This window comes from Pelophylax lessonae (assembly GCF_965119305.1).
Source record: "Pelophylax lessonae genome assembly, chromosome: 1".
Classification (NCBI taxonomy): Eukaryota; Metazoa; Chordata; class Amphibia; order Anura; family Ranidae; genus Pelophylax; species Pelophylax lessonae.
Genome location: NC_138768.1, coordinates 209,390,891 through 209,415,630, shown reverse-complemented (window position 1 = coordinate 209,415,630; position 24,740 = coordinate 209,390,891). Strand labels below are relative to the sequence as shown.

Below are 24,740 nucleotides of genomic sequence, written 5' to 3'. Positions count from 1 at the left end.
CACTAGGCGCCAAACATAATGGTTATCGCGTGCGCATGCGCACATCTGTGTGTGGTCGCGTGTGCGTGCTTTCACACATACGCATGCGCACTGGCGGACGTTTGTTCGTGGCTGAACGTGCACAAGCAAGTCCATACCTGTGCACTCCAGTGCGCCTCTGGGACATTGCTGAACTATGACTAGTATGTTCCTAACAACACCTGCCTCATGCTACAAAAAAAAATGCACCTCTACTCACATGAATAGATCTAAATGAGCCCTAAAAGGATTTTTATTTTTTAATTAGCTCATTGAATTTGTGTTTAATCAAGCATTCAAACTTGTACAGGGAAGTTTCTATTCAGGCTTCCAAGAGTGCTTGTAGAGAACATATTCCATAAGAATATGAAAATAATATTTTTTTAGTGAATCACCTTTCATATATTTTTATATACAGCCTTTTTTTTTTTTTTTTTTTTTTAGACTTTTACCAGGCTTATTTCGGCATGGAAGTAGCAGTTGGCTAATCCCTCTAGTGCAGCATGCTCTTGGAAATCCCATTAAGACTTTACAATTAGGAGAGCCTTGTATTAAACCTGCTGTCTGATCAGAACAGAATGACAAGCGTGGTGTGAGCATTGACTATGCCTCTACTTACCCCTCTGCCGAGCAATGTTCGCCATGGCCTTGCCAGTATCAGTGGATCTTTTTTTATTCAAAACAAAACCACAGATTGTGGGGAACAGAGATCATATCACACAGGTAACAAGTTTATTTTATATATGTTTTATTAACTTCATATAGGGCTGTTATAGTTTACTGCTCTAAAAGCTCTCAATCTGAGATTGTACAATCTCCTTTAGATCTACCAACAAGTATGTAGTGCAAGGGCCTGCCTGACTGAATAGTTTATGTAAGTCCCTATAGCACATAGGTTTGTTAGATCTAAGGTTGATTTTACAGAGATTGCATGGTCAGGTTATAATGTTTAAGGTGTGAGCCTTGCATACAAGAGTGAACTAAGAAAATCTAGTTACCTTGTTGTCATATTGATCCTCTTGTTTCCAAATTCTGAACCATGGAGAGAAAACTAGCATACAGATAAGGAAACCTGACATTTTTCTGGCTTTTCTGATTTGCATACTAAGTGACCCAAAACAATGAAGCTGGCAAGCCAGCACACCAACTAGGCGTTTAGCCTTTTCACAAGAAAGTCAGCAATAGCAGCTCCTGTATTTGTTTAATGATAGGTTTACTTTAAAGGACCACTAGAGGGAAACATATTGTATTCTTTTACCTGTATTGGGATCATACCTGTAATTATATGAACATGAATATAGAAGGAGTTGCAAAATTGTCAAAATGCCATAATGACTGAAAGAACTAAAATGAAATGAAAGGTACAGGACAGGAACACTAAGGGAGAAATATACTAAAACTGGTGCACAAAGAATCTGGTGAAGCTGTGAATAATAATCAATCAGCTTCTAACTTCAGCTTGTTTAATTAACCCCTTCCTGCTGGCCATACTCATATATGCGGCCTCACGGAGGTGGGTCTTTTACCGCGGGGCCGCATATATGTGTATCTTTCTTTGTGCTGGGAGCGTGGCACACAGGTGCATTCCCAGGACAGAGACCCTACTAACAATGGAGACCTGGGACTCTCGGTTCTGGGTCACCTGATCGCTGTGATAGCCTTTGATTGGCACTGTAAGCCCGTCCGTGTTTATTTCCTTTTCTGAACGGAGAGGCAGATAGGTTGTATCTTCTGCTCCTTGCAGCAGATGAAGCTGTATATTAGAAAACAATGTGTAAAATAAATAAATAATAAATAAATAAATATACATATATATATATATATATATATATATATATATATATATATCAGAATTTCCAGGCATTGTGCCAGATGTGGGCCTGCCAGGGTTACTGCTAGTAACAGCACATTAAAGCATGTTCTCCAAGTGTGAGCACTGAGACAAGAAACAGTCCAGCATCTTTGGGTTTTGTATTGATTTTAGGAATTTGGATGGGAGAAAGGAATTATCAGGTATCAAGTGCTGGAGGCCAGTGGAGAGAGGGCTTCCCTTGCAGCTAAGTTCCAAACTCCCCTGGACATGAGACAGGAAGAGTTAGGCCCAAAGTCGCACAGGTCACCTGCAGACTTGCTTGCAGAAAGAGTTCAGGGATACCGCTGTTGTGCTGGGGGTTATTGCAGGCAGATGACACCTGTGAGGTGAAGCAGGTAGTTAGGATAGCTGAGACAGAGGGTAGTTGATTCAAGCCAAGGTTTGGTACCAGGTGGGTAGCGGAGGAGACAAGGTCAAGTGGTAGCCAAAGTCTGGATCTGTTAAACAAGCCGAGGTCAAAGTCAGGAAGCAAGCCGGAGATGGAGGTGTAACAAGCTGAGTCAGTAACCAGGAAACACAGGACGTTGGTAGAAGCTGAAGATCAAACAGCACTTAGAGAAGGGCTGGCTCCCTTATAAAGGCCCAGATGAGGGGCTGACGGAGGTGCTGGGTCCTAGAGCCCTTCTCCCGTTCTGACGGATACTGGGTCCTAGAGCCCTCCTGCTATTGGTGCCCTGATAGGAATGAGTGGGATACGCCGCTGGCTCGACTATACACTGTAATGGGACAACTGAGAAAAATGCCTCTTGACGCTGACTTGACGCTGGCTGAATGCCGGTCAACGCCAGTTGGCGCTTGTTAACGCTGACTTGCTGTCCTGTTAACTATGTTCTGACTTTGACACTTCCCTGGTTACACAAAGTCCTTTGCACTGCTCCCTTTAGCCCTCCTGGCTAAGGGAGCTACTTGAAATACTGCTGCAGCTCTTAACACTTCTGGGCCCGCACCCTCTTTACTCTTATACTTCTCTTCAGGGCTTAGACTCAGGCAACCCCTTTTCTAAGCTTCCTCCTGGTTAGCTGGCTCTTGGATCCCTCTGACCTTCTTGGAGTGGTCTCCTATCCTAGGCAGACCCCGGGGCAGTTTACAGTACTCATGACTCTGCTTTCCTGGAAACTCCAAGCCCCGACAGCTCCGCACGGTCCTCAGCACACTGGATCCCTCTCTGCGGCTCAGCTCAACCTTCTGTCCTCTAGGCCAGTGGTCCTCAACCCTGGCCTACAGGGCCCACTAACAGGCCAGATTTGCAAGATAACTGAAATACATCCCAGGTGATATCATTTGCTGCTCAGTGATTGCAGTACTCTAGTCTGCATCTCCCCAAGGTAATACTTAAAATCTGGACTGTTAGTGGGCCCTGAGGACCGGAGTTGAGGACCACTGCTCTAGGCTGCCCGCCCAGGACACCTTCCCTCACACTGACAAGAGGAGAGACACCCGTCACCCCCTTCCTGGGACTCTGCTTCCCGCCAAAGACACCATGTCATGTGCTCCCATCAGACTTATATCCCATCCCAGGATGCATTGCAGCATATTCTGCCCTCTCTGGGATAGATACAAGCCCTGGTGTGCTATTGGTTAGGTTTCCTCTACCGCCCAATGAGAGCCCTCATTGAGTACAGTGGGGAGACTCCCCAAGCTCAACAGGCACACCTGACAGCACATGACAGCCTAACTGGACAATCAAGGCCCCCCTGATAAACAGGCAGGGTCACCCATATAATTTTCCTTGCACCCACTAGGAGGGTGCTACATCCACCCCCACCAAAAATGAGTCATGTCCCCATTGACTCTGAGGCAGCCGCCTCCTACAAAAACTCTGCCAAATATTTAGGAGTATCCCACTAACCTGGAAAGGGGAACAAATGTACAAATAAATTACATGAAAATATATATGTATCTCTGCTGTACAAATATACAAACATTTTAAAGTGCATGAAGGGATGCACCCCCCACCAAACAAACTCACTTGGTGGGGATTCCAAACAAATTTACAGTTCCTCACTAACTGCCTCTACTGTGAGCCCATTTGTAGAGAAAGAAAAAGAGTTAGTCAACTGCATACACAGAAGACCCTCCTCGCAAGGGCGACCTTCTCACTCCCTTCCCTGATTCCTCTGCTGGTCAGTATCTTGATACATCGGGTGTGCTTCTCCGCTCTTCTGGGAATCTGTACCCTACCACTATCTATCTAGGCAGAGTCATTGGAGAAATTTGGCACAGCACCTCCCTGCTGTCTCTTAGAACACTTATTGTTAGGAAACAGGGCAAACCACTGGAGCCTGAGTGGCCTGCAATCCTGCAGGCCACTCCTGGTCATGTTTGCTGCGGAATTGTAATAGGGGCAGACCCTGTTGCTGCTGCTGTGACTGATGCACCCTCTGGCCACCTCCCAGCCGCTTATACCGGCATGCATCCTCTTCCCAGAGCTCCCAGTGACCCAGTCCCTCTCACTGATAAGGCTGGCCCACTGTCAGCGTGCATGGCCTCCAGCTTCATCATGACACGCATCATGCCCCTCCCACCTCTGCAGAGGAACCTGAACTCCGATCCGGTCACCTCTTGAGTGAACCCTGACTCCCGAGAAACACACATCTTCTTAGGCCGAATTTTTATTCTAGGCCATGTGTCCACAGACAGCAGCTATCTGGGTCATGAAGTATCCAATTTAGGGTGTGTCCCTATCCTTAATTGCTAATTGAGTGAGAGGACTGGTAAACAAGGATTTCGGGCACAAATGTTTTTTTAAAAACAAATTATTTTATTCAAAACATGTTTAAAACCAAAGAAAAGTACAGGCATATAATTATGTGTTAAGGACCAAGCCAGACCCATAGATGGTCTATACTGTGGTGTATCTTAATACATACAGTTTAGAACAATGGTTTACATACATCTTAAAGTACAGAACAATTAGTAGTCATATCATTCTCAGGACTATTCACTCACGATCAGACAAAAACCACCGGCGGACACCAAAATAGACAAGGTGTCGGTCCGTGGGATCAACTGAGAGTGTGAATTAGCTTCCACCATATAATATTTGACCTTTGCTCGACATGTTTCGCTTTCTTAGGAGAAAAGCTTCATCTGGAGCATATCATTTCGTTTGTCTGTGTAAAGAACAATACTGTTTAGACATGTTGCATGAAGATAACATTATTTATGATGTTTCATAATACCATGTCCATTATTCCACTTAGTTAAAAATATACACATATATTGCATTTAAATAGGTCCTTATATTTTTTGTATAGATATATCAACACAATATATCATTGAGTCTTAAGTTGCGTCTAGCATCCAAGGAGGTATTCGGTTGGGGGAGATCAAACGCCGGGGATTACCAAAAGCGAGGCATATGTGGGGACCCACCCCGTAATTACATTGTCACCAAGATATAAAAAGTGGTACATATGGTAAACAGAGGGGGGGACATACATACCTGTACAGTAATAGTCAGGCATAAATCTCAATTCCGTAGGGGAGTTTTTTAACGAAGAGGACTGTTGTGCGTTTGTGGAAAGCACCGTATTTTGGCACCTATATGAGCATGTAGTAGTGAGGGTAATCACTCCATATTTACTAGATGGATAAGAAAAAGGAATAGATGTTTTTTAAAAGAGGGGACTAGTTAGTATATTGGTTCTATAATTATTATTAAAAGATCAAAAAAAAAAAAAAAAAAAAAAGGAGTATGTGCCAGCCAAGAAGGCTGGAACATTCCAGGGTGACAAAGGAAAAAGGAAAAAGAAAAAAGAAAAAGAAGAAAAAATAATAATATATATATATGTATACTGCATGCATGTGAGTAGATTGCATAGATATCCACAGAGACCCAGTAGTTGTCCCAGAAAGGGGTGATTAAAGAATTCATATTGACTTAGTAAACAGAGATAGGTGATTAGACATATAATTGGAACCAGGTAACGAGTCCATATATGGGAACTCTCCGTGCAGCAATGGGCCACTCATGGAGTGTCCAACATCTTAATTTGTATTTTTAATATATATAAATATCCATGTGTATATAGATCCTTATACATAGGATGGAGTTAAATCTTAAGCATGGTATCAAGTTTGTACCCGAATAAACGTTTCTATAATCCAATGGGTGTAACCCAAATTGCATATGCACGGATGATTCCATCATGGAGTCAGAATGCATGCTGTATTAAACTAATAATAGCAAAAAGGAATGATGATAGGATATCATAGGATACAATAAATCCATCTGGGGTAAGAAAGCCCGAGATATGGACATTCAGAACAGCTCACCAGACCTGGAGAGGACGGGAGCCTAGTGCATGTAGCGTGTCCCTTATGGTTGTCTAAACGCTGTATAACAGGATGAAATTGAAGTAAGTATGTGAGTCCCAACAAAAGTAAAATAAACGTTAGTGCCACATGCTAAGGGTAAAGCTGTATCACTTACTCCGTGCCGCGCTATTCCAAACTTGCACACAGTCCTCGCCGGATGGGGTAATACCGCCATACAGGGGTGTGTAGCCATCGCCCTTAAATGGCGTGGATCCCGGGCGGTTCGTCAGCAGACGTCACCGCCCCGGCCACTCCCCCCGGAACATCGCCAGAGAGCAGGCACGGGGACACCCCGCCAACGCTCTCCACCATGTCCGAGGTGTAACTGGACCACATGAAGGCAGGAACTGCCTCCGTAGTCCATACAGGTGCCACAGGAAGTTCCGCCCGAAAGGGCGGAGCCGCACTGTGGCCCGTCTGGCCGCACATATCTCGCTGGTTTTGGAGAGTCCTCAGCGCTTACCCACAACGCCCCCTCAGGATCTGTCAGCAATTACATGAAAAAGAACTAATGCCTGTAAGGAAAACACAAATAGATAATGTCATATTAAAAACATCCATATACAAATGCATATATTTCACCACATATTGTTACAGTACATGATATGTTCCTGAAAAAACAGGATAAATACATCAATCATTTTTCAAAGGTATTTCATCAATATTAGTTGGTTATATAATATAGAAGAACAATAGGGGCATTCTACAGTGGTTGCCCTAGTGAAAGGATAGGGACAGAACTGCCCCCTAATTAAGACACTCTCATATTTTTTCTCTCAACAACAAATGTATATATATGCTACCACAAGTGCAAACATATATTTCCTTAAGGATATAATTTTCTTACGTCATTTAGATTTTTTTAAAAACTGGTCATGAACATCATGATGGAATGGGAAGGATACCAGAAGATCAATGGTTGAGCATATCGAGGAGTCGTATGACAAGAGCTGGCATAGGCAAAATAATAGCTCATATTGAGATTAAGATCAGTGAGGTATCGGGAGGAGGAAGAAGGTCACGCCATAGAAACCAGGCAGACATCACGACCAAAACACCCCATATATATGTCCATTCCACATCCAGAGCGTGCATCTCCGGACACTGGGCCTACCCCCAATGGGCGAGTAAACAGTCTTCATAAAAAAGGTTTGTACGATTGGGTCTCATTCAAACCAGGTCTAGATGTGGCACTGAGACGCTCTATCCAGAGAGTTTCTCTCTGGAGAATTTTCTTGTCCCAGTTGCCACCTCGAGGATCCTGAGGGATAACCTCGAGTACATAGAATCTTGCCTTTTTTGGATTGAACCTATGGTATAGGTCGAGATGCCTGCTCACGGGCGTAACCATTCTTCCCCCTGCCGACACGTACACATGATCCTTCATCCTCTGGCGAAGTTCTCTTATAGTTTTACCTATGTAGAACATACCACAGGTACAGTGCATTATGTATACAACTCCTCGAGTGCTACAATCAGCCCGGAATTTGGGACTAAAAGTTTCACCGTTAGGCAAGACATATTGAGTTTTCTCCTCTATCCAGGGACAAAGAGCGCATTGGTGGCATTTATAAGTACCCCTACGTGTTGTTGTATTATTCCTAATAGGTTGGTAGTGGCTGGTTGTTAACTGGTCCCGCAGGGACCTTGTTCTCCTAAATACGATTTGGGGATATTCCGCCACATACTTGTTGATAACTGGATCATCACGAAGGAGGTGCCAATTACGCTCAAGAATCCCTCTCAAAACATTTTCATGGGCAGAGTATTTAGTTATGAATTTAACTGTCGGCTGTGTATTCGGAGGTTTGGCTCTAAAGATGAGACTATTCCTATTTTGAGCAAAAGCTTTGTTAAAAGCTGCTCTCAATATTCGTTTACTGTATCCCCGAGCTGTTAGGCGTTCTCTCAACAAGTTGGCCTGGATTTTGAAGTCCCTGTCAGATGTGCAATTGCACCGTAGGCGTATATATTGGGCGTATGGAATACTACGTATGAGTGCTCCTGGATGTGCACTGGACGCATGTAGTATTACATTTCCTGACGTCTCTTTTCTGTACAGATTGGTTGTGAGATGTCCATCTGTATGTTTCGACACCGTCAAGTCAAGGAAATTTACACTCGAGTTATCAATTGTAGAAGTTAGTTTTAAATTAAAGCTGTTAATATTCAATTGAGTAATGAATTTCTCTAGTAGTGATCTTGAACCTGTCCAGACCACAAAGATGTCGTCTATATAACGAAACCATATAGCTACATGTAAAAAGAAATGAGATAAATTTTCATCAGATGTTATTTGTCGCTCCCACCCCCCCAGGTACAGGTTAGCGTAGGCCGGGGCACAACAAGTGCCCATGGCCACGCCCTGCACCTGGAGGTAGTGGGACCCATTGAATGTAAACCAATTATGTTTCAAAATAAAAAGTAAAAGTTCAAGTATGAAATCGCAGAATGGCCAGGTGTGATGATCTTGTTCATATAAGAAGGTGCGTATCGTCCCGACGCCCTGCTCGTGAGGGATACTGGAGTATAGCGCCTCCACATCCAGAGTCACGAGCAGGGCGTCGGGAGGAACCACCATATCTTCGATCATCCTTAAGAACTCGAGTGTATCCTTGACATATGATGGTAGCCGCACTACATGTGGTAGTAAATAATAATCAACCAAACGACTAGCATTTTCGGTCAGGTTTCCAATGCCCGATACAATAGGCCTACCTGGGGGAGATGTTAAATTTTTGTGCGTTTTTGGAAGTGAGTAGAACGTCGCCTGTCTGGGAAATTTGTTATTAAGATAATTGTAACAGTCCTCATCTATAAGAGCCCTTTGATAGGCATTTCCAATTATGTCCAAATACCTTGATTTAAATTCTGTTGTGACTGATAGGGAGATCTTTTTGTACCATGTACGATTTGAGAGAATGTCGAGACACATTCTCTCATATCCTTCCCGAGTCATAAGTACTAGGTTACCACCCTTATCTGAGGGTTTTATAACTAAGTCTGTATGATTTCTTAATCTGTTCAGCGTTTGAAGTTGTTGTTTCGAAAGATTATTCCGTGTTGGATTTAGTTCACAATTTTTTATCTCGCCTACCACTGTGGTTAGAAACGCTAATAAATTAGAGTTTGTAGTCAAGTCAGGGAAACTATTAGATTTTGGTTTAAAGGAAGTCTTTTTTGAGGTATTTGTTTGAGTGCCTTGACTAGGGGATTGAGAAACCGTAGTGTCATTCTCCTCCAATAATAAAATTAAATCTCGCAAAACGCGGAATTCTTGCATAGTATAATGTTTTATTTTTTCCGAAATCTCTTTGTCTTGTACATTGCGTTGTCTTTCCGGGTCGTATATATATTTATATGTCAGGTTTCTTATGAACATATAGATGTCCTTTATGGTCTCATACCTGTCCATGGGAACTGATGGACAGAATGTGAGGCCCAATTCGAGGACTTCTTGTTCCTGAGGAGAGAGGTGATAGGGAGTTAAATTTATAATCGATAATTTCAAGTGGGAGGGTTTAGTCGTGTGCTCAAGGGAAAATTTGAAGTCTGTGCCTGTGAGGCCGCAAAATGGCCATCAATGGTGGTTTGTCTAAAGGAGGTGGTGCTGGGTGTATTAAGGGATAAAGTATTCAAAGGAGTGAGTGCAGTAGCACCTAGTGTTTGTGTTTGGGGATTAGAAATGGATCCCTGTATTAGTGAATTCGTTGGGTTAGTGTTGGTGGGTAAAGGTTGCAGCATCTGTATTGCTTGGAGAGCAAGGCCCCCAAATAGGGGTCCTGTGCCTCCAAACTATCTTGTGTTAGTATGTCAGCAGATTTATAAATCTGTCCACCCTGAAGACCTCCAGTTCCTGATGATTGGAACTTAGATGTTTCATCAGGTCGCTTTTTGGAGCGCGGTGTATAGTTGGCTCCTTCCTGTTGTCCTCGTTTACGTGGTCCCAAATCAGTTTTTGGTCTGGTATCTTGATTCGATTTAATTGACACTCTAGATCTATTAGATTGTGCAGAAATTGAGGAAGAGTCCGATTCCCAGTCGGTTTCTCTTGATCCTGTATTGGGTATATGTTCACGGGGGCCTCGCGGATAGCGGGGCCGCCTTGAATTATTGGGTCCCGGCCATCGATAGGCATAGCCTTCCGTGAAGGCCATCCTATCTTTTAAGAATTTGGTCTGCTTTTTGCAAATTATATCCCTATTCAGCTTGATCCCATACTCCTTCACCTCCTTCCATCTTGGTTCGTATTGTACATGTTTCTTTAAATTCTCATTTTTTGTATATAAGGATGATAATTCAGCATCTAATGTAGCCAGGTCTAATTTGTATTGGGATACCAACAGTTGGCATAGGTCAGTACTGCATTTTGTTAAAATGCGTTCCCATAAGGTTCTAAATTCGCTTGATGCGTTATCGAAGGAGGGGAATAAGTGGATTCTCAAGCCAATAGGGCATATATTGGCTTGGATATATTTTAGAAAAAATTCTATGTGCCAGTATAGGTTTGACTTTTTCTTAATTAGTTTTTTTACTGTATTTATATATTGGTTTAAACTTATGTCATCTTTGGCCGGAATGTTACAAGTAGATTCGATTTCGGTCATAAGACCTGTCCATGCATTTCCAACGAAATCCATGGTTGTCCTATGATCTATGTAGAGTATTCTTTTATTTTATTTATTAAAGTTTTTTTGAAAAAAATCTCTAGACTCCTTCATATAGGCCTTCATACAGTGTATGAGAAATATTCCACTGGTTTGATACTACAAACAGTTTCGAAATATTCAAAAACTCACTCCAGTATTATTTCCATTAACCAGGTGCAATCGAATTGCCACTAGGGGCAGATGGATATTTATGTTGAGAGATTGTCAAAATGAGAATGTTTCACAGTCCTTTCACACAATAAGCATTAAATGAAACATATATTAGGGATAACAATTGATTATTTCAATCTATATATATCGCTGCTTGCCACTTCCCAAAATGGCTGGTGTTTCCACCTTTATATCAGAATTTTTATTCTAGGCCATGTGTCCACAGACAGCAGCTATCTGGGTCATGAAGTATCCAATTTAGGGTGTGTCCCTATCCTTAATTGCTAATTGAGTGAGAGGACTGGGAAACAAGGATTTCGGGCACAAATGTTTTTTTAAAAACAAATTATTTTATTCAAAACATGTTTAAAACCAAAGAAAAGTACAGGCATATAATTATGTGTTAAGGACCAAGCCAGACCCATAGATGGTCTATACTGTGGTGTATCTTAATACATACAGTTTAGAACAATGGTTTACATACATCTTAAAGTACAGAACAATTAGTAGTCATATCATTCTCAGGACTATTCACTCACGATCAGACAAAAACCACCGGCGGACACCAAAATAGACAAGGTGTCGGTCCGTGGGATCAACTGAGAGTGTGAATTAGCTTCCACCATATAATATTTGACCTTTGCTCGACATGTTTCGCTTTCTTAGGAGAAAAGCTTCATCTGGAGCATATCATTTCGTTTGTCTGTGTAAAGAACAATACTGTTTAGACATGTTGCATGAAGATAACATTATTTATGATGTTTCATAATACCATGTCCATTATTCCACTTAGTTAAAAATATACACATATATTGCATTTAAATAGGTCCTTATATTTTTTGTATAGATATATCAACACAATATATCATTGAGTCTTAAGTTGCGTCTAGCATCCAAGGAGGTATTCGGTTGGGGGAGATCAAACGCCGGGGATTACCAAAAGCGAGGCATATGTGGGGACCCACCCCGTAATTACATTGTCACCAAGATATAAAAAGTGGTACATATGGTAAACAGAGGGGGGGACATACATACCTGTACAGTAATAGTCAGGCATAAATCTCAATTCCGTAGGGGAGTTTTTTAAACGAAGAGGACTGTTGTGCGTTTGTGGAAAGCACCGTATTTTGGCACCTATATGAGCATGTAGTAGTGAGGGTAATCACTCCATATTTACTAGATGGATAAGAAAAAGGAATAGATGTTTTTTAAAAGAGGGGACTAGTTAGTATATTGGTTCTATAATTATTATTAAAAGATCAAAAAAAAAAAAAAAAAAGGAGTATGTGCCAGCCAAGAAGGCTGGAACATTCCAGGGTGACAAAGGAAAAAGGAAAAAGAAAAAAGAAAAAGAAGAAAAAATAATAATATATATATATGTATACTGCATGCATGTGAGTAGATTGCATAGATATCCACAGAGACCCAGTAGTTGTCCCAGAAAGGGGTGATTAAAGAATTCATATTGACTTAGTAAACAGAGATAGGTGATTAGACATATAATTGGAACCAGGTAACGAGTCCATATATGGGAACTCTCCGTGCAGCAATGGGCCACTCATGGAGTGTCCAACATCTTAATTTGTATTTTTAATATATATAAATATCCATGTGTATATAGATCCTTATACATAGGATGGAGTTAAATCTTAAGCATGGTATCAAGTTTGTACCCGAATAAACGTTTCTATAATCCAATGGGTGTAACCCAAATTGCATATGCACGGATGATTCCATCATGGAGTCAGAATGCATGCTGTATTAAACTAATAATAGCAAAAAGGAATGATGATAGGATATCATAGGATACAATAAATCCATCTGGGGTAAGAAAGCCCGAGATATGGACATTCAGAACAGCTCACCAGACCTGGAGAGGACGGGAGCCTAGTGCATGTAGCGTGTCCCTTATGGTTGTCTAAACGCTGTATAACAGGATGAAATTGAAGTAAGTATGTGAGTCCCAACAAAAGTAAAATAAACGTTAGTGCCACATGCTAAGGGTAAAGCTGTATCACTTACTCCGTGCCGCGCTATTCCAAACTTGCACACAGTCCTCGCCGGATGGGGTAATACCGCCATACAGGGGTGTGTAGCCATCGCCCTTAAATGGCGTGGATCCCGGGCGGTTCGTCAGCAGACGTCACCGCCCCGGCCACTCCCCCCGGAACATCGCCAGAGAGCAGGCACGGGGACACCCCGCCAACGCTCTCCACCATGTCCGAGGTGTAACTGGACCACATGAAGGCAGGAACTGCCTCCATAGTCCATACAGGTGCTCTTTGTCCCTGGATAGAGGAGAAAACTCAATATGTCTTGCCTAACGGTGAAACTTTTAGTCCCAAATTCCGGGCTGATTGTAGCACTCGAGGAGTTGTATACATAATGCACTGTACCTGTGGTATGTTCTACATAGGTAAAACTATAAGAGAACTTCGCCAGAGGATGAAGGATCATGTGTACGTGTCGGCAGGGGGAAGAATGGTTACGCCCGTGAGCAGGCATCTCGACCTATACCATAGGTTCAATCCAAAAAAGGCAAGATTCTATGTACTCGAGGTTATCCCTCAGGATCCTCGAGGTGGCAACTGGGACAAGAAAATTCTCCAGAGAGAAACTCTCTGGATAGAGCGTCTCAGTGCCACATCTAGACCTGGTTTGAATGAGACCCAATCGTACAAACCTTTTTTATGAAGACTGTTTACTCGCCCATTGGGGGTAGGCCCAGTGTCCGGAGATGCACGCTCTGGATGTGGAATGGACATATATATGGGGTGTTTTGGTCGTGATGTCTGCCTGGTTTCTATGGCGTGACCTTCTTCCTCCTCCCGATACCTCACTGATCTTAATCTCAATATGAGCTATTATTTTGCCTATGCCAGCTCTTGTCATACGACTCCTCGATATGCTCAACCATTGATCTTCTGGTATCCTTCCCATTCCATCATGATGTTCATGACCAGTTTTTAAAAAAATCTAAATGACGTAAGAAAATTATATCCTTAAGGAAATATATGTTTGCACTTGTGGTAGCATATATATACATTTGTTGTTGAGAGAAAAAATATGAGAGTGTCTTAATTAGGGGGCAGTTCTGTCCCTATCCTTTCACTAGGGCAACCACTGTAGAATGCCCCTATTGTTCTTCTATATTATATAACCAACTAATATTGATGAAATACCTTTGAAAAATGATTGATGTATTTATCCTGTTTTTTCAGGAACATATCATGTACTGTAACAATATGTGGTGAAATATATGCATTTGTATATGGATGTTTTTAATATGACATTATCTATTTGTGTTTTCCTTACAGGCATTAGTTCTTTTTCATGTAATTGCTGACAGATCCTGAGGGGGCGTTGTGGGTAAGCGCTGAGGACTCTCCAAAACCAGCGAGATATGTGCGGCCAGACGGGCCACAGTGCGGCTCCGCCCTTTCGGGCGGAACTTCCTGTGGCACCTGTATGGACTACGGAGGCAGTTCCTGCCTTCATGTGGTCCAGTTACACCTCGGACATGGTGGAGAGCGTTGGCGGGGTGTCCCCGTGCCTGCTCTCTGGCGATGTTCCGGGGGGAGTGGCCGGGGCGGTGACGTCTGCTGACGAACCGCCCGGGATCCACGCCATTTAAGGGCGATGGCTACACACCCCTGTATGGCGGTATTACCCCATCCGGCGAGGACTGTGTGCAAGTTTGGAATAGCGCGGCACGGAGTAAGTGATACAGCTTTACCCTTAGCATGTGGCACTAACGTTTATTTTACTTTTGTTGGGACTCACATACTTACTTCAATTTCATCCTGTTATACAGCGTTTAGACAACCATAAGGGACACGCTACATGCACTAGGCTCCCGTCCTCTCCAGGTCTGGTGAGCTGTTCTGAATGTCCATATCTCGGGCTTTCTTACCCCAGATGGATTTATTGTATCCTATGATATCCTATCATCATTCCTTTTTGCTATTATTAGTTTAATACAGCATGCATTCTGACTCCATGATGGAATCATCCGTGCATATGCAATTTGGGTTACACCCATTGGATTATAGAAACGTTTATTCGGGTACAAACTTGATACCATGCTTAAGATTTAACTCCATCCTATGTATAAGGATCTATATACACATGGATATTTATATATATTAAAAATACAAATTAAGATGTTGGACACTCCATGAGTGGCCCATTGCTGCACGGAGAGTTCCCATATATGGACTCGTTACCTGGTTCCAATTATATGTCTAATCACCTATCTCTGTTTACTAAGTCAATATGAATTCTTTAATCACCCCTTTCTGGGACAACTACTGGGTCTCTGTGGATATCTATGCAATCTACTCACATGCATGCAGTATACATATATATATATTATTATTTTTTCTTCTTTTTCTTTTTTCTTTTTCCTTTTTCCTTTGTCACCCTGGAATGTTCCAGCCTTCTTGGCTGGCACATACTCCTTTTTTTTTTTTTTTTTTTTTTTGATCTTTTAATAATAATTATAGAACCAATATACTAACTAGTCCCCTCTTTTAAAAAACATCTATTCCTTTTTCTTATCCATCTAGTAAATATGGAGTGATTACCCTCACTACTACATGCTCATATAGGTGCCAAAATACGGTGCTTTCCACAAACGCACAACAGTCCTCTTCGTTAAAAAACTCCCCTACGGAATTGAGATTTATGCCTGACTATTACTGTACAGGTATGTATGTCCCCCCCTCTGTTTACCATATGTACCACTTTTTATATCTTGGTGACAATGTAATTACGGGGTGGGTCCCCACATATGCCTCGCTTTTGGTAATCCCCGGCGTTTGATCTCCCCCAACCGAATACCTCCTTGGATGCTAGACGCAACTTAAGACTCAATGATATATTGTGTTGATATATCTATACAAAAAATATAAGGACCTATTTAAATGCAATATATGTGTATATTTTTAACTAAGTGGAATAATGGACATGGTATTATGAAACATCATAAATAATGTTATCTTCATGCAACATGTCTAAACAGTATTGTTCTTTACACAGACAAACGAAATGATATGCTCCAGATGAAGCTTTTCTCCTAAGAAAGCGAAACATGTCGAGCAAAGGTCAAATATTATATGGTGGAAGCTAATTCACACTCTCAGTTGATCCCACGGACCGACACCTTGTCTATTTTGGTGTCCGCCGGTGGTTTTTGTCTGATCGTGAGTGAATAGTCCTGAGAATGATATGACTACTAATTGTTCTGTACTTTAAGATGTATGTAAACCATTGTTCTAAACTGTATGTATTAAGATACACCACAGTATAGACCATCTATGGGTCTGGCTTGGTCCTTAACACATAATTATATGCCTGTACTTTTCTTTGGTTTTAAACATGTTTTGAATAAAATAATTTGTTTTTAAAAAAACATTTGTGCCCGAAATCCTTGTTTCCCAGTCCTCTCACTCAATCTTCTTAGGCCGGCCTTCACTCTGCTCCGCCCGCAGCAGCAGATAGCCACATTGCCAACACTGGACCCATGCCTGCACCTTCATTGTGATACTGGTACATTATGGACATACCTTTCCCAAGTACTCCAGGCCGCCACCTGTGGACAGCGCAAGCCCTCTTTCAGGCACCATCCGAATGCCTGTATCCCACACGAGTGTCTGGCTGGGCTGTCAGGTCTGCTCCGGTGTCTGCCTAGCAGGTCCTCCGCTACTTGGTGAAGTCCCTCTGGTCACACACTTTTTCTCGCTAGCATACTCGATGATGCTCTCTCCTGATGTGTCTCCCTCTCAGCCACACCTGAAGGGGGGGGGGTGTTAAATGGACTCCCCTAGTCACCCCTAATTGGCTGGGTGTGACCGATGCCTCCACCCTCTCTCCTTGTTTTGCGGTGGCTCCTCCTGCTAGGCAGTGCTGTGTGGATCGTGCTTTCCCGCGCAGTACAGTAACTCTTTCCCTGCCATGCTCTCTCTCTCCAGCCCAAAGGGAAGTTACTGCAAAGCGGACCACGACCCTCGCTAGACGTGCATCCACTCTTCTTACTTGCACCCGGGCCACAAATGCGCCTCCCTCTCCCAGAGCCAGCTGTCCCTCCTTGCGAGGCAAGAGAATTATCCCGCTGTCATAAGCACGGTCAATAGTCCTCTCCCCAACACATGTGCAAGTAAGGCCCTCCATACTGTCTCCAAAGATAGTCCCACTGCCCCTCCTGGCATGGCCGACTGACATCTTCACAGTATCCGTGCACTCACTGTATAGAACAAATGTCCCGCTGTTATAAGCATGGTCAACACCAGTCCATATAGCTTGTACACACACCTGGCCCCTGGCACCTTGCTCCTCGTGCCCCTGGCTGCCATTTTCCTCGTCCCTCACTGGACCTTTCTCTGTTAAGCAGCTGCAGCTCCTGTTTACTGACATAAACCTCTTCCCTGCTTTCCAATGATAGCTGGACTGATAACTGACTGGAACACTTGCGTTGCCATGGGCAACCTTCCATGTACACTTCAATCTTCTTCCCACTTTCCCTGCCTCCCACAGCGTTGACTTCACACTTGGCTTGAGTCTTGAACAAAAGTTCCGGGCACAAAAATTGAGATTTTTGACATTTTCTTTGGCCGTTGCCAGGGGCAACCAACCCAGTAACCCATGGCAATCAAGGCCCCACTGATAAGCAGGCAGGGTCACCCATATACTTTTCCTAGCACCCACTAGGAGGTTGCTACATCTATATATATATAGATGTAGCAAGGTTTCCAGGCCTGTGGCCTGATGTGGGTCTGCCATTAGTACCGGTAATCTCTCGAGCCCATGTGAGCTGTGACCCTGGGTGTGACAACTGAGGCAACGACAACTCCGGCATCTTTGTTTGTGGTTTTTATTTGATTTAAAGGGGATGGGAGAAGGGAATGAGTGGGATACTCCTTGAGGCTTGAACTAATTACATGTGGGACTTTACTTCTGAAAAATGCCCGTTGGCGCTTCCTTGACACCAGCCGGCGCCAGCCAATGCTCACTAATGCTGTAAATATCCTGTAGAACACAGAAGTGCTGAATCCTCGACTATTAGTCCAGAAGATCAAGGACTGAGAACTTTAGAACTGCTGAGACAGTTGTGCTGTAGAAGTCACTGAATACTGTCCCCCGCTTGACTAGCTTGAGGTAGTATGAAGAAGAACTCTATATAGCTGTACTTGCAACTGACACACTGTACCATTCAGGGCCCAACTGCAGGTGCCCCCTTTAACTGGAACTCTTCAGGGTCCACTAACTATGTACCCCCTCCGTAGCTTCAGGGTCCTCAATCTAGGTACCCCTTTTCCAACTAGCTGGCACTGGATCCCAGAACCTCTTCCGGAGTGGTCCCCTCTAACTTCAGGCAAACCCCCAGGGGCAATCCTCAGTACTCACGACCTGTGTAGGCTTTCCTGGGACTGGACCCCTCTCGCTCTCCGCAGGCTCTCGGCACACCAGATCCACTCAGCTTACTCAAGAACAGGCGTAATAATCTCTGCTTAATGATTTACAGTGAAAAATATGGGCTCTTTCACACGGGCGGTCCGATCAGATCCGCCTGTCCACTCTCATCCGATCCGATCCAATCCGATACCTGAACGGATGGAAAAATAGGGTTTCCATCCGTCCAGATTTCACAGACAGGATCGGATACGGGTGGCAGCGGGTGGCAGCGGAGGTGTCTCCGCTGACATCCGCTGCCCCATAGAGCTGCACGGAGGATCCGATCAGATCCGCCTAAAAAACTGACAGGCGGATCTGATCGGACCGCCCGTGTGAAAGAGCCCATAGGGAAATAAAATATCTAACAACAAACCCTATTTATTACATTTCTTATATTTTGTCTGTTTCTATAGGCCATGAAACAATCTCAAGCGTTCCCCTCCAGATGGCTTTATATTTTAATGTGTTCTTCTTTCCCTTCTGGTTCATATCTGAGATTATCATGTTGGAACTTAAGGTGAGTATAAAGTTGACATTTTCTTTTTTTCCTTCTACATTCTAATAAATGTAGCCCTCTATTCTTTTAAGGTGGGGGTGGGGGGATATAAGGAATAGTCCAACCAAAACAGGATATTACAGTAAACCTGTAGGTAAATAAAAGAGCAGAGAACTTTGGTATGTGGAAGAGTGGGTTTAATAATAAAGTTGACAGTGACTCCACCCAGGACAGGACAGAGATATTGTGAACAGAGGGATTTCCCTTCCTGGGAAATAAATCAGTAATTTAATCAAAGTAATTGTGGCAGAGGAACTACTGTGACCAGCATTTAGCATTAAAGTGGTTGTAAAGGCTGAAGGTTTTTTATGCATGAAGGTAAAAAAATCTTCTTTGTGCTGCTTCCCCCGCAGCCCCCCCCCCCAATATTCACCCGAGCTCCCTCTCGATCCAGTGATGTGCACGAAAGCCTACACTGTTCTAGGACTCCCTCTCCCCATTGGCTAAGACAGCAGTGGGAGCCATTGACTCCCACTGTTGTCAATCACAGCCAGTGAGCCAATAAGGAGAGAGCTGAGGGCAGGGCCTAGCCACGGCTCTATCTGTCTTATGGATGCATAGAACAGGAGTGAGTGCGCACCATTGCTCCTACAGCAAGCGGCCTGCTATTGTGCAGAACCATTGCACAGAGCAGGTAAGTATGACATGTTTGTTATTTTGAAAAAAAAAAAAAAAGCCGAACCTTTAATACCACTTAGAAACAGAAGTATATAGATGCACACCAGTAAGGAGATAATACAAGAGTTATATATGTAAAGTTTAATAATAGTACATACATTCAATACACAAACAGGTACTATCAGAAAGAGCCCAAAAAGAGTCCTGGTACACAGTTATATATAGTTACCTCTAGATGAATGTTGCAGCAAAGTTTAGTTGCAGGGGCCCCTGAGAATAATCGTAAAGTGGCGTCCGTTTTTGTGTCGGAGACCTGAAAACAAGATCACCGGTGATGGGGAGATCCTTCAGCTGTTGTTCAATGAGGTTGAAATTAAGCTTCTTGGCAGTAACTGTAGTGTGGCACTGGAACTCAGAGTCATCCTATCTACCATGTGCTTTAGTCCCTTCCTCATAGTTTCTAATCGGACATGCAACAGAACTTCTAACTACCAGAAGTGGCCATTGGATGTCTAATCTGGCTCTAGCCTGAGCTGGTTACTGAGCACTGAGCTAAAACTAGCTATAGAATCCAGTGGCGGCTGGTGCTCCATGGGCCAGGGGGGGGGGGGGGTACTGACTGCACCATACCCCCCCCCCCCCGACCACACCATCCCCCCCGACCACAGTGAGACAGGAGAGGACAGGACAGACAGAGAGGACGGACAGACAGAGAGGACAGACGGACAGACAGGACCCCCCCCCAAGGACAGACAGACAGACAGGACCCCCCCCCCCCCCCGCTCACTCACCCTGCCTGGTTGCAGCAGCAGGCAGCTGTGGCTTTTTCCCCCTGTCTTCTGTGTCTCCTCCCTCCTCCTCCATGCCCAATGGCATGGCTTCTCCTTTCGGCCAATCGGGAAACGGGTCTCAAAACACGCTTCCTGATTGGCAAGGTGGAGGATCCATGTGACAATAGCGAATTTTCATTCACTATTGTCACACAACTGGGTGGGCTCGGGGCGCAGAGCCCACCCTTTTTTTTTTAGCCTGTGAGAGCCTCTGGCTCTAATCACATAGTTAAAAAAAAAGCCCCATTGAACTCCATGCGTCCGGCGCCCCGCATGTAGATTAGGGGGTCGGACATATGACCAGCTGCCACTGATAGAATCCGAGACTAGGAGGGACAGGATTACGGTAACTAAAATATCAAAAGCAATTTATATACACCATAGCAATAAACAGGTTCACCTACTAAAATACAGTACAGCAATTGACCACTACACACATACAGTAGTACAGACCTAGCTATCTCACACTATGCATGTGAAATGATAACAATAGGACAGAGATATTCTGTCTGTCACAAGGACAGATATACATCAATCAGCTGCAGTTAAACTATTTGAACATATTAATACTTGCATAACAGTCGCTTCTGCAGCCGTGACTCCTGTGCACACTGGTGGGAGCGTCGTCATTGTGGCTTGGCAATTTAAATAGCCGAAGCCTGCGAACCCCCGGAAGGAATACCTGGTGAAGATTAAAGCCCTGTCTGTGGTGACAGCTTGCCGCTGGAGGGATTAATTTTAACGATACTAGCACATTATGACATTATGCTGCAGGGGAGGAAATTTCACTCACACTGCTGACTGGACTTTAGTGGCATGGGGTGATACTCCTGAAGTAAGGGGTCCAATGGACGAGGTCTGAAAACATCCATCCAGTCAAGAAAATATACACACAATAAATACTGTAACATATATATATTTACATATCACTCGTTGTACATATGGGCCTACTTATAAAAATAGAAGAAATGCTATTCAGATTGCCTATTTCATTTTACCATAGTAACATTTGAAACCTGATCAGTCACTGTGGGCCGCAACTTCATCTTTGTTCCCATTTTCTTCTTTTGGTTAGATGCCAATGAATTGACCATTAGTTTCTTATACTTTTATGTTCCTTCTTAAAGTGGACCTGAACTCAAAAAGTTAAGATTTACTATGTTATAGAGAATGTCTAGCAATAGTAATTGTGCCTAAGCAGTACACTAAAAAAATCCACGAGATTCAGCTGCCTGACAGACATGGGATATACTTCATTACAGGTAAGCGATCTAAATGAAGCTATAGGAGAAAACATATTTTTGACTACATTTCATGTTTAAGCTAAGCAGTTAGGTATTTCTGTACTATTTTGAATGAAGAACTATTGTCAGGGCCTAAGAACAGGCGTAATAATCTCTGCTGAATGATTTACAGTGAAAAATATAACACAGATAAAGTAAAACATTATGGTTATAAAAGTTAGGTAGACCCTGGAAATCAGTTGTGGTAGTCTCATCACTGGAATCCCAAAGTGATAACAGTTTTGGGTGGACCGACCTTTTCATTTTAGGTTCCTATGTACCTAGGAATGATCAGTGTATATTTTATTATATGAATTGCCAATCCATCCCAGATAAAATCCTGTACTTGACCAAGCAAATGCAGTTGCTATAGACTATGAACATGGTGATAACTCTGCTGGCTATCAGTTAAAAGAGCCTCCTCTTTAAAAATAATAGGGTGTTGTAAACTCTAATCCTGCCCTTTGATAGTCCATCACTTGGTGAATTCAGCACCATCTTAAATCCTTGAGTAACTGTGGCGTTAAACTATACGGCCCTGTTCACATAGGGGAATTAGCTGTGTACCACATGCAGGGGCGTCTTTTACCATCACAGGGATGCACAGGTTTTGCTTGTTGTATGTTTGGACACGTGGCTGCATAGACACAGCCACTTCGTCCCAATATGACATGCAGGTATGGGTCCCTGAATGTACACAGGGTGCGTTCGAGGACCCACACATCATATTGGGACAGAGCAACTGTGTCTGTGCAGCCGCATGTCCAAATAGACAACAATGGGATGCTGGTACAGGAACGCACACAACACCTGGGCATCCCTGTGCCAGTGAAAGATGGCCTTGCACATGACTTACAGACAATCGCCCCATGTGAACAGGGTCTATATATGCAAGTCTTCCACCTGAGATTGGACAAAGTCTATGTTTTTTTCATAAAGTGTTTTTTGTTGTTCAGGTACACCGCTTGTTTTTGCAGCAATTTAAAAAATAAAGAAGAATTATGATGCTTGTACACAAAAATTACGGTAGGTATAAACAGGTATCTTCCTTCTGTCTTCTTCTCTTTTTTTTCTGTTTCTGCAGTACTTCTTGCTTCCAGGTTACTACCAATTTCTCTTAGTCACAGCTGTCACAATTATCACAGTAATCGAAATCCTGAGACTTTACTTGGGCTACATCGGAAATTTGCATGAGAAGGTAAGCTGAAATCAATTGTATTGACACTTGACACCTGCGTTATAGACGAAAGAGATGGCTACATCGTGGGCTTCATATGCCGAAAGGGCGTACATGGTGGGGACGTGCGAGTAGCGTGCTCCATGATCGCAGAGTCCTTGGGACTCGACTGATCACAGTGCAGGGTAAAGGGCCAATTACAGTGGGGCATTTACCATGTGATCATCTGTCAGCCAATGACAGCTGATCACAGGAGTAAACAGAAGCCGGTTACCAGCTTTTTTTTCTTCATGCTGTCCGCGTGAAAAAAAGAAGAAAGCCGTTTACCAACTTCTGTTAGAAGGACATCGGTCCCCTAAGTGCCCACCAATGAAGCTAATCAGTGCCTTCCAGTGCTGCTTATCAGTGCCAACCAGTGTCACCTATCAGTGCCCATTAGTGCCTCATCATCAGTGCCTCTTGATCAGTGCAACCTCATCATTCCCCATCAGTGTCTCCTTATCAGTTTCACCCATAAGTGCCACCTACCAGTGCCTTTACAAAAACACAAAACTCTGTGTACTGTGAACAGTGATCTGGCTGTTTCTTCTCCCAGCAAAGCAGGGATACATAATACACAATGCATACAATTACTAGGGATCAGTCTCATATATTTCCTGTACAGCAGAGATGGAACATGAAAGAAAGAAGCAGTACAAGGAGTCAATCAGTTAATGTGCTTACAAGAAGCATGCTGATAGGAAGAGAAAGCAGAGAGCCAGAGAATTTAGCTTATCAGTGTGCTACTTTTTCTTTCGCTGTCCAGTCACAGGTTGGGGCGGGTTGAATGATGCAGATTATTAAACTGAGGACATCTAGTGGCAGAAAAAAAGTATTATGGGGGAAATCTCTAGGTTGGAGATTGCAGCAAAAGCTGGTTTTGGTATTTTATCTTTTAACTAGCTATTCATTTTTATCTTGTTATTTCTGCCTGGATTTTTGCTTTAATGACCAATTTTCATATTTTGCATACAACGTAAGACTGTATTTTCTCTTTAAACCAGGTGCCGGAACTGGCTGGATTTCTGCTTCTTACCTTCCTCATTCAGATGCCTCTTTTCTTATTCCTTTTGACGGATGAAAAAATCCTGATACTGCCGCTGGAACTTGCAGTGCATGTAATCTATGTGATTTTGCTTAACATGGAGCTACTTGTCTCATTCTTTCTTCTGAGGATCATGACAAGACAGCTGGCCACACAGTTTTACTTGCACCAGACTGATGAGTTTGAGAACAAAAATGTACCTGCCAAGTGTTCCCAAGTGACAATACAGCGCAGCAAAAGAAGCATGATTGAATTGCAAGAGAGAGATGCCCTTTTATATTAATTATTATTGAACCCTGGTGATGAAAACAAAAACTACCCAATGATACAATGCCAGCAGGCCTCATCATTTCTATAGTCCACATATTTATTGCAGTGTTTGGAATCATGTACAACTAGAAATGTGAAAGGCAGGGTAAGGTGGACCAAGAACTGCATTTTTCTATGATGTATAAAGGAATATGTACACAGAATCATTTTGTAGATATGCATATTTCTTGGTTGTCCTTTCAGGAAAAACATGAACTAGCCTAGGAACTAGGAACATTGAAAGGAATAAAAAGAAAAGGGGACGAATGGCCTCTTTTATTTATGGGGAAGTGGCAGGTGAGGATAGCTTAGAGTAAGGAATAGGCTGAGTTAGTGTTTAGGCAGCTTAGAGCCTGTCAGATGAGAAGAAAGCTGATTGGCTATAGGGGTTAGTTAGTTT

The 24,740-nt window shown here is 43.1% G+C and overlaps 1 protein-coding gene across 1 annotated transcript; it reads left to right on the top strand.

Moving 5' to 3' along the window:
• The first annotated feature begins 617 nt into the window (after positions 1 to 617).
• LOC309544937 (transmembrane protein 17B-like) lies at positions 618 to 24,362 on the top strand. Its single transcript, XM_082243941.1, has 4 exons — positions 618 to 741; positions 18,897 to 19,000; positions 22,855 to 22,968; positions 23,991 to 24,362. Exons 1-4 carry the CDS (start codon positions 624 to 626, stop codon positions 24,312 to 24,314), a joined length of 660 nt encoding a protein of 219 aa, XP_082100067.1. The 5' UTR covers positions 618 to 623; the 3' UTR covers positions 24,315 to 24,362.
• Positions 24,363 to 24,740: the final 378 nt, after the last annotated feature.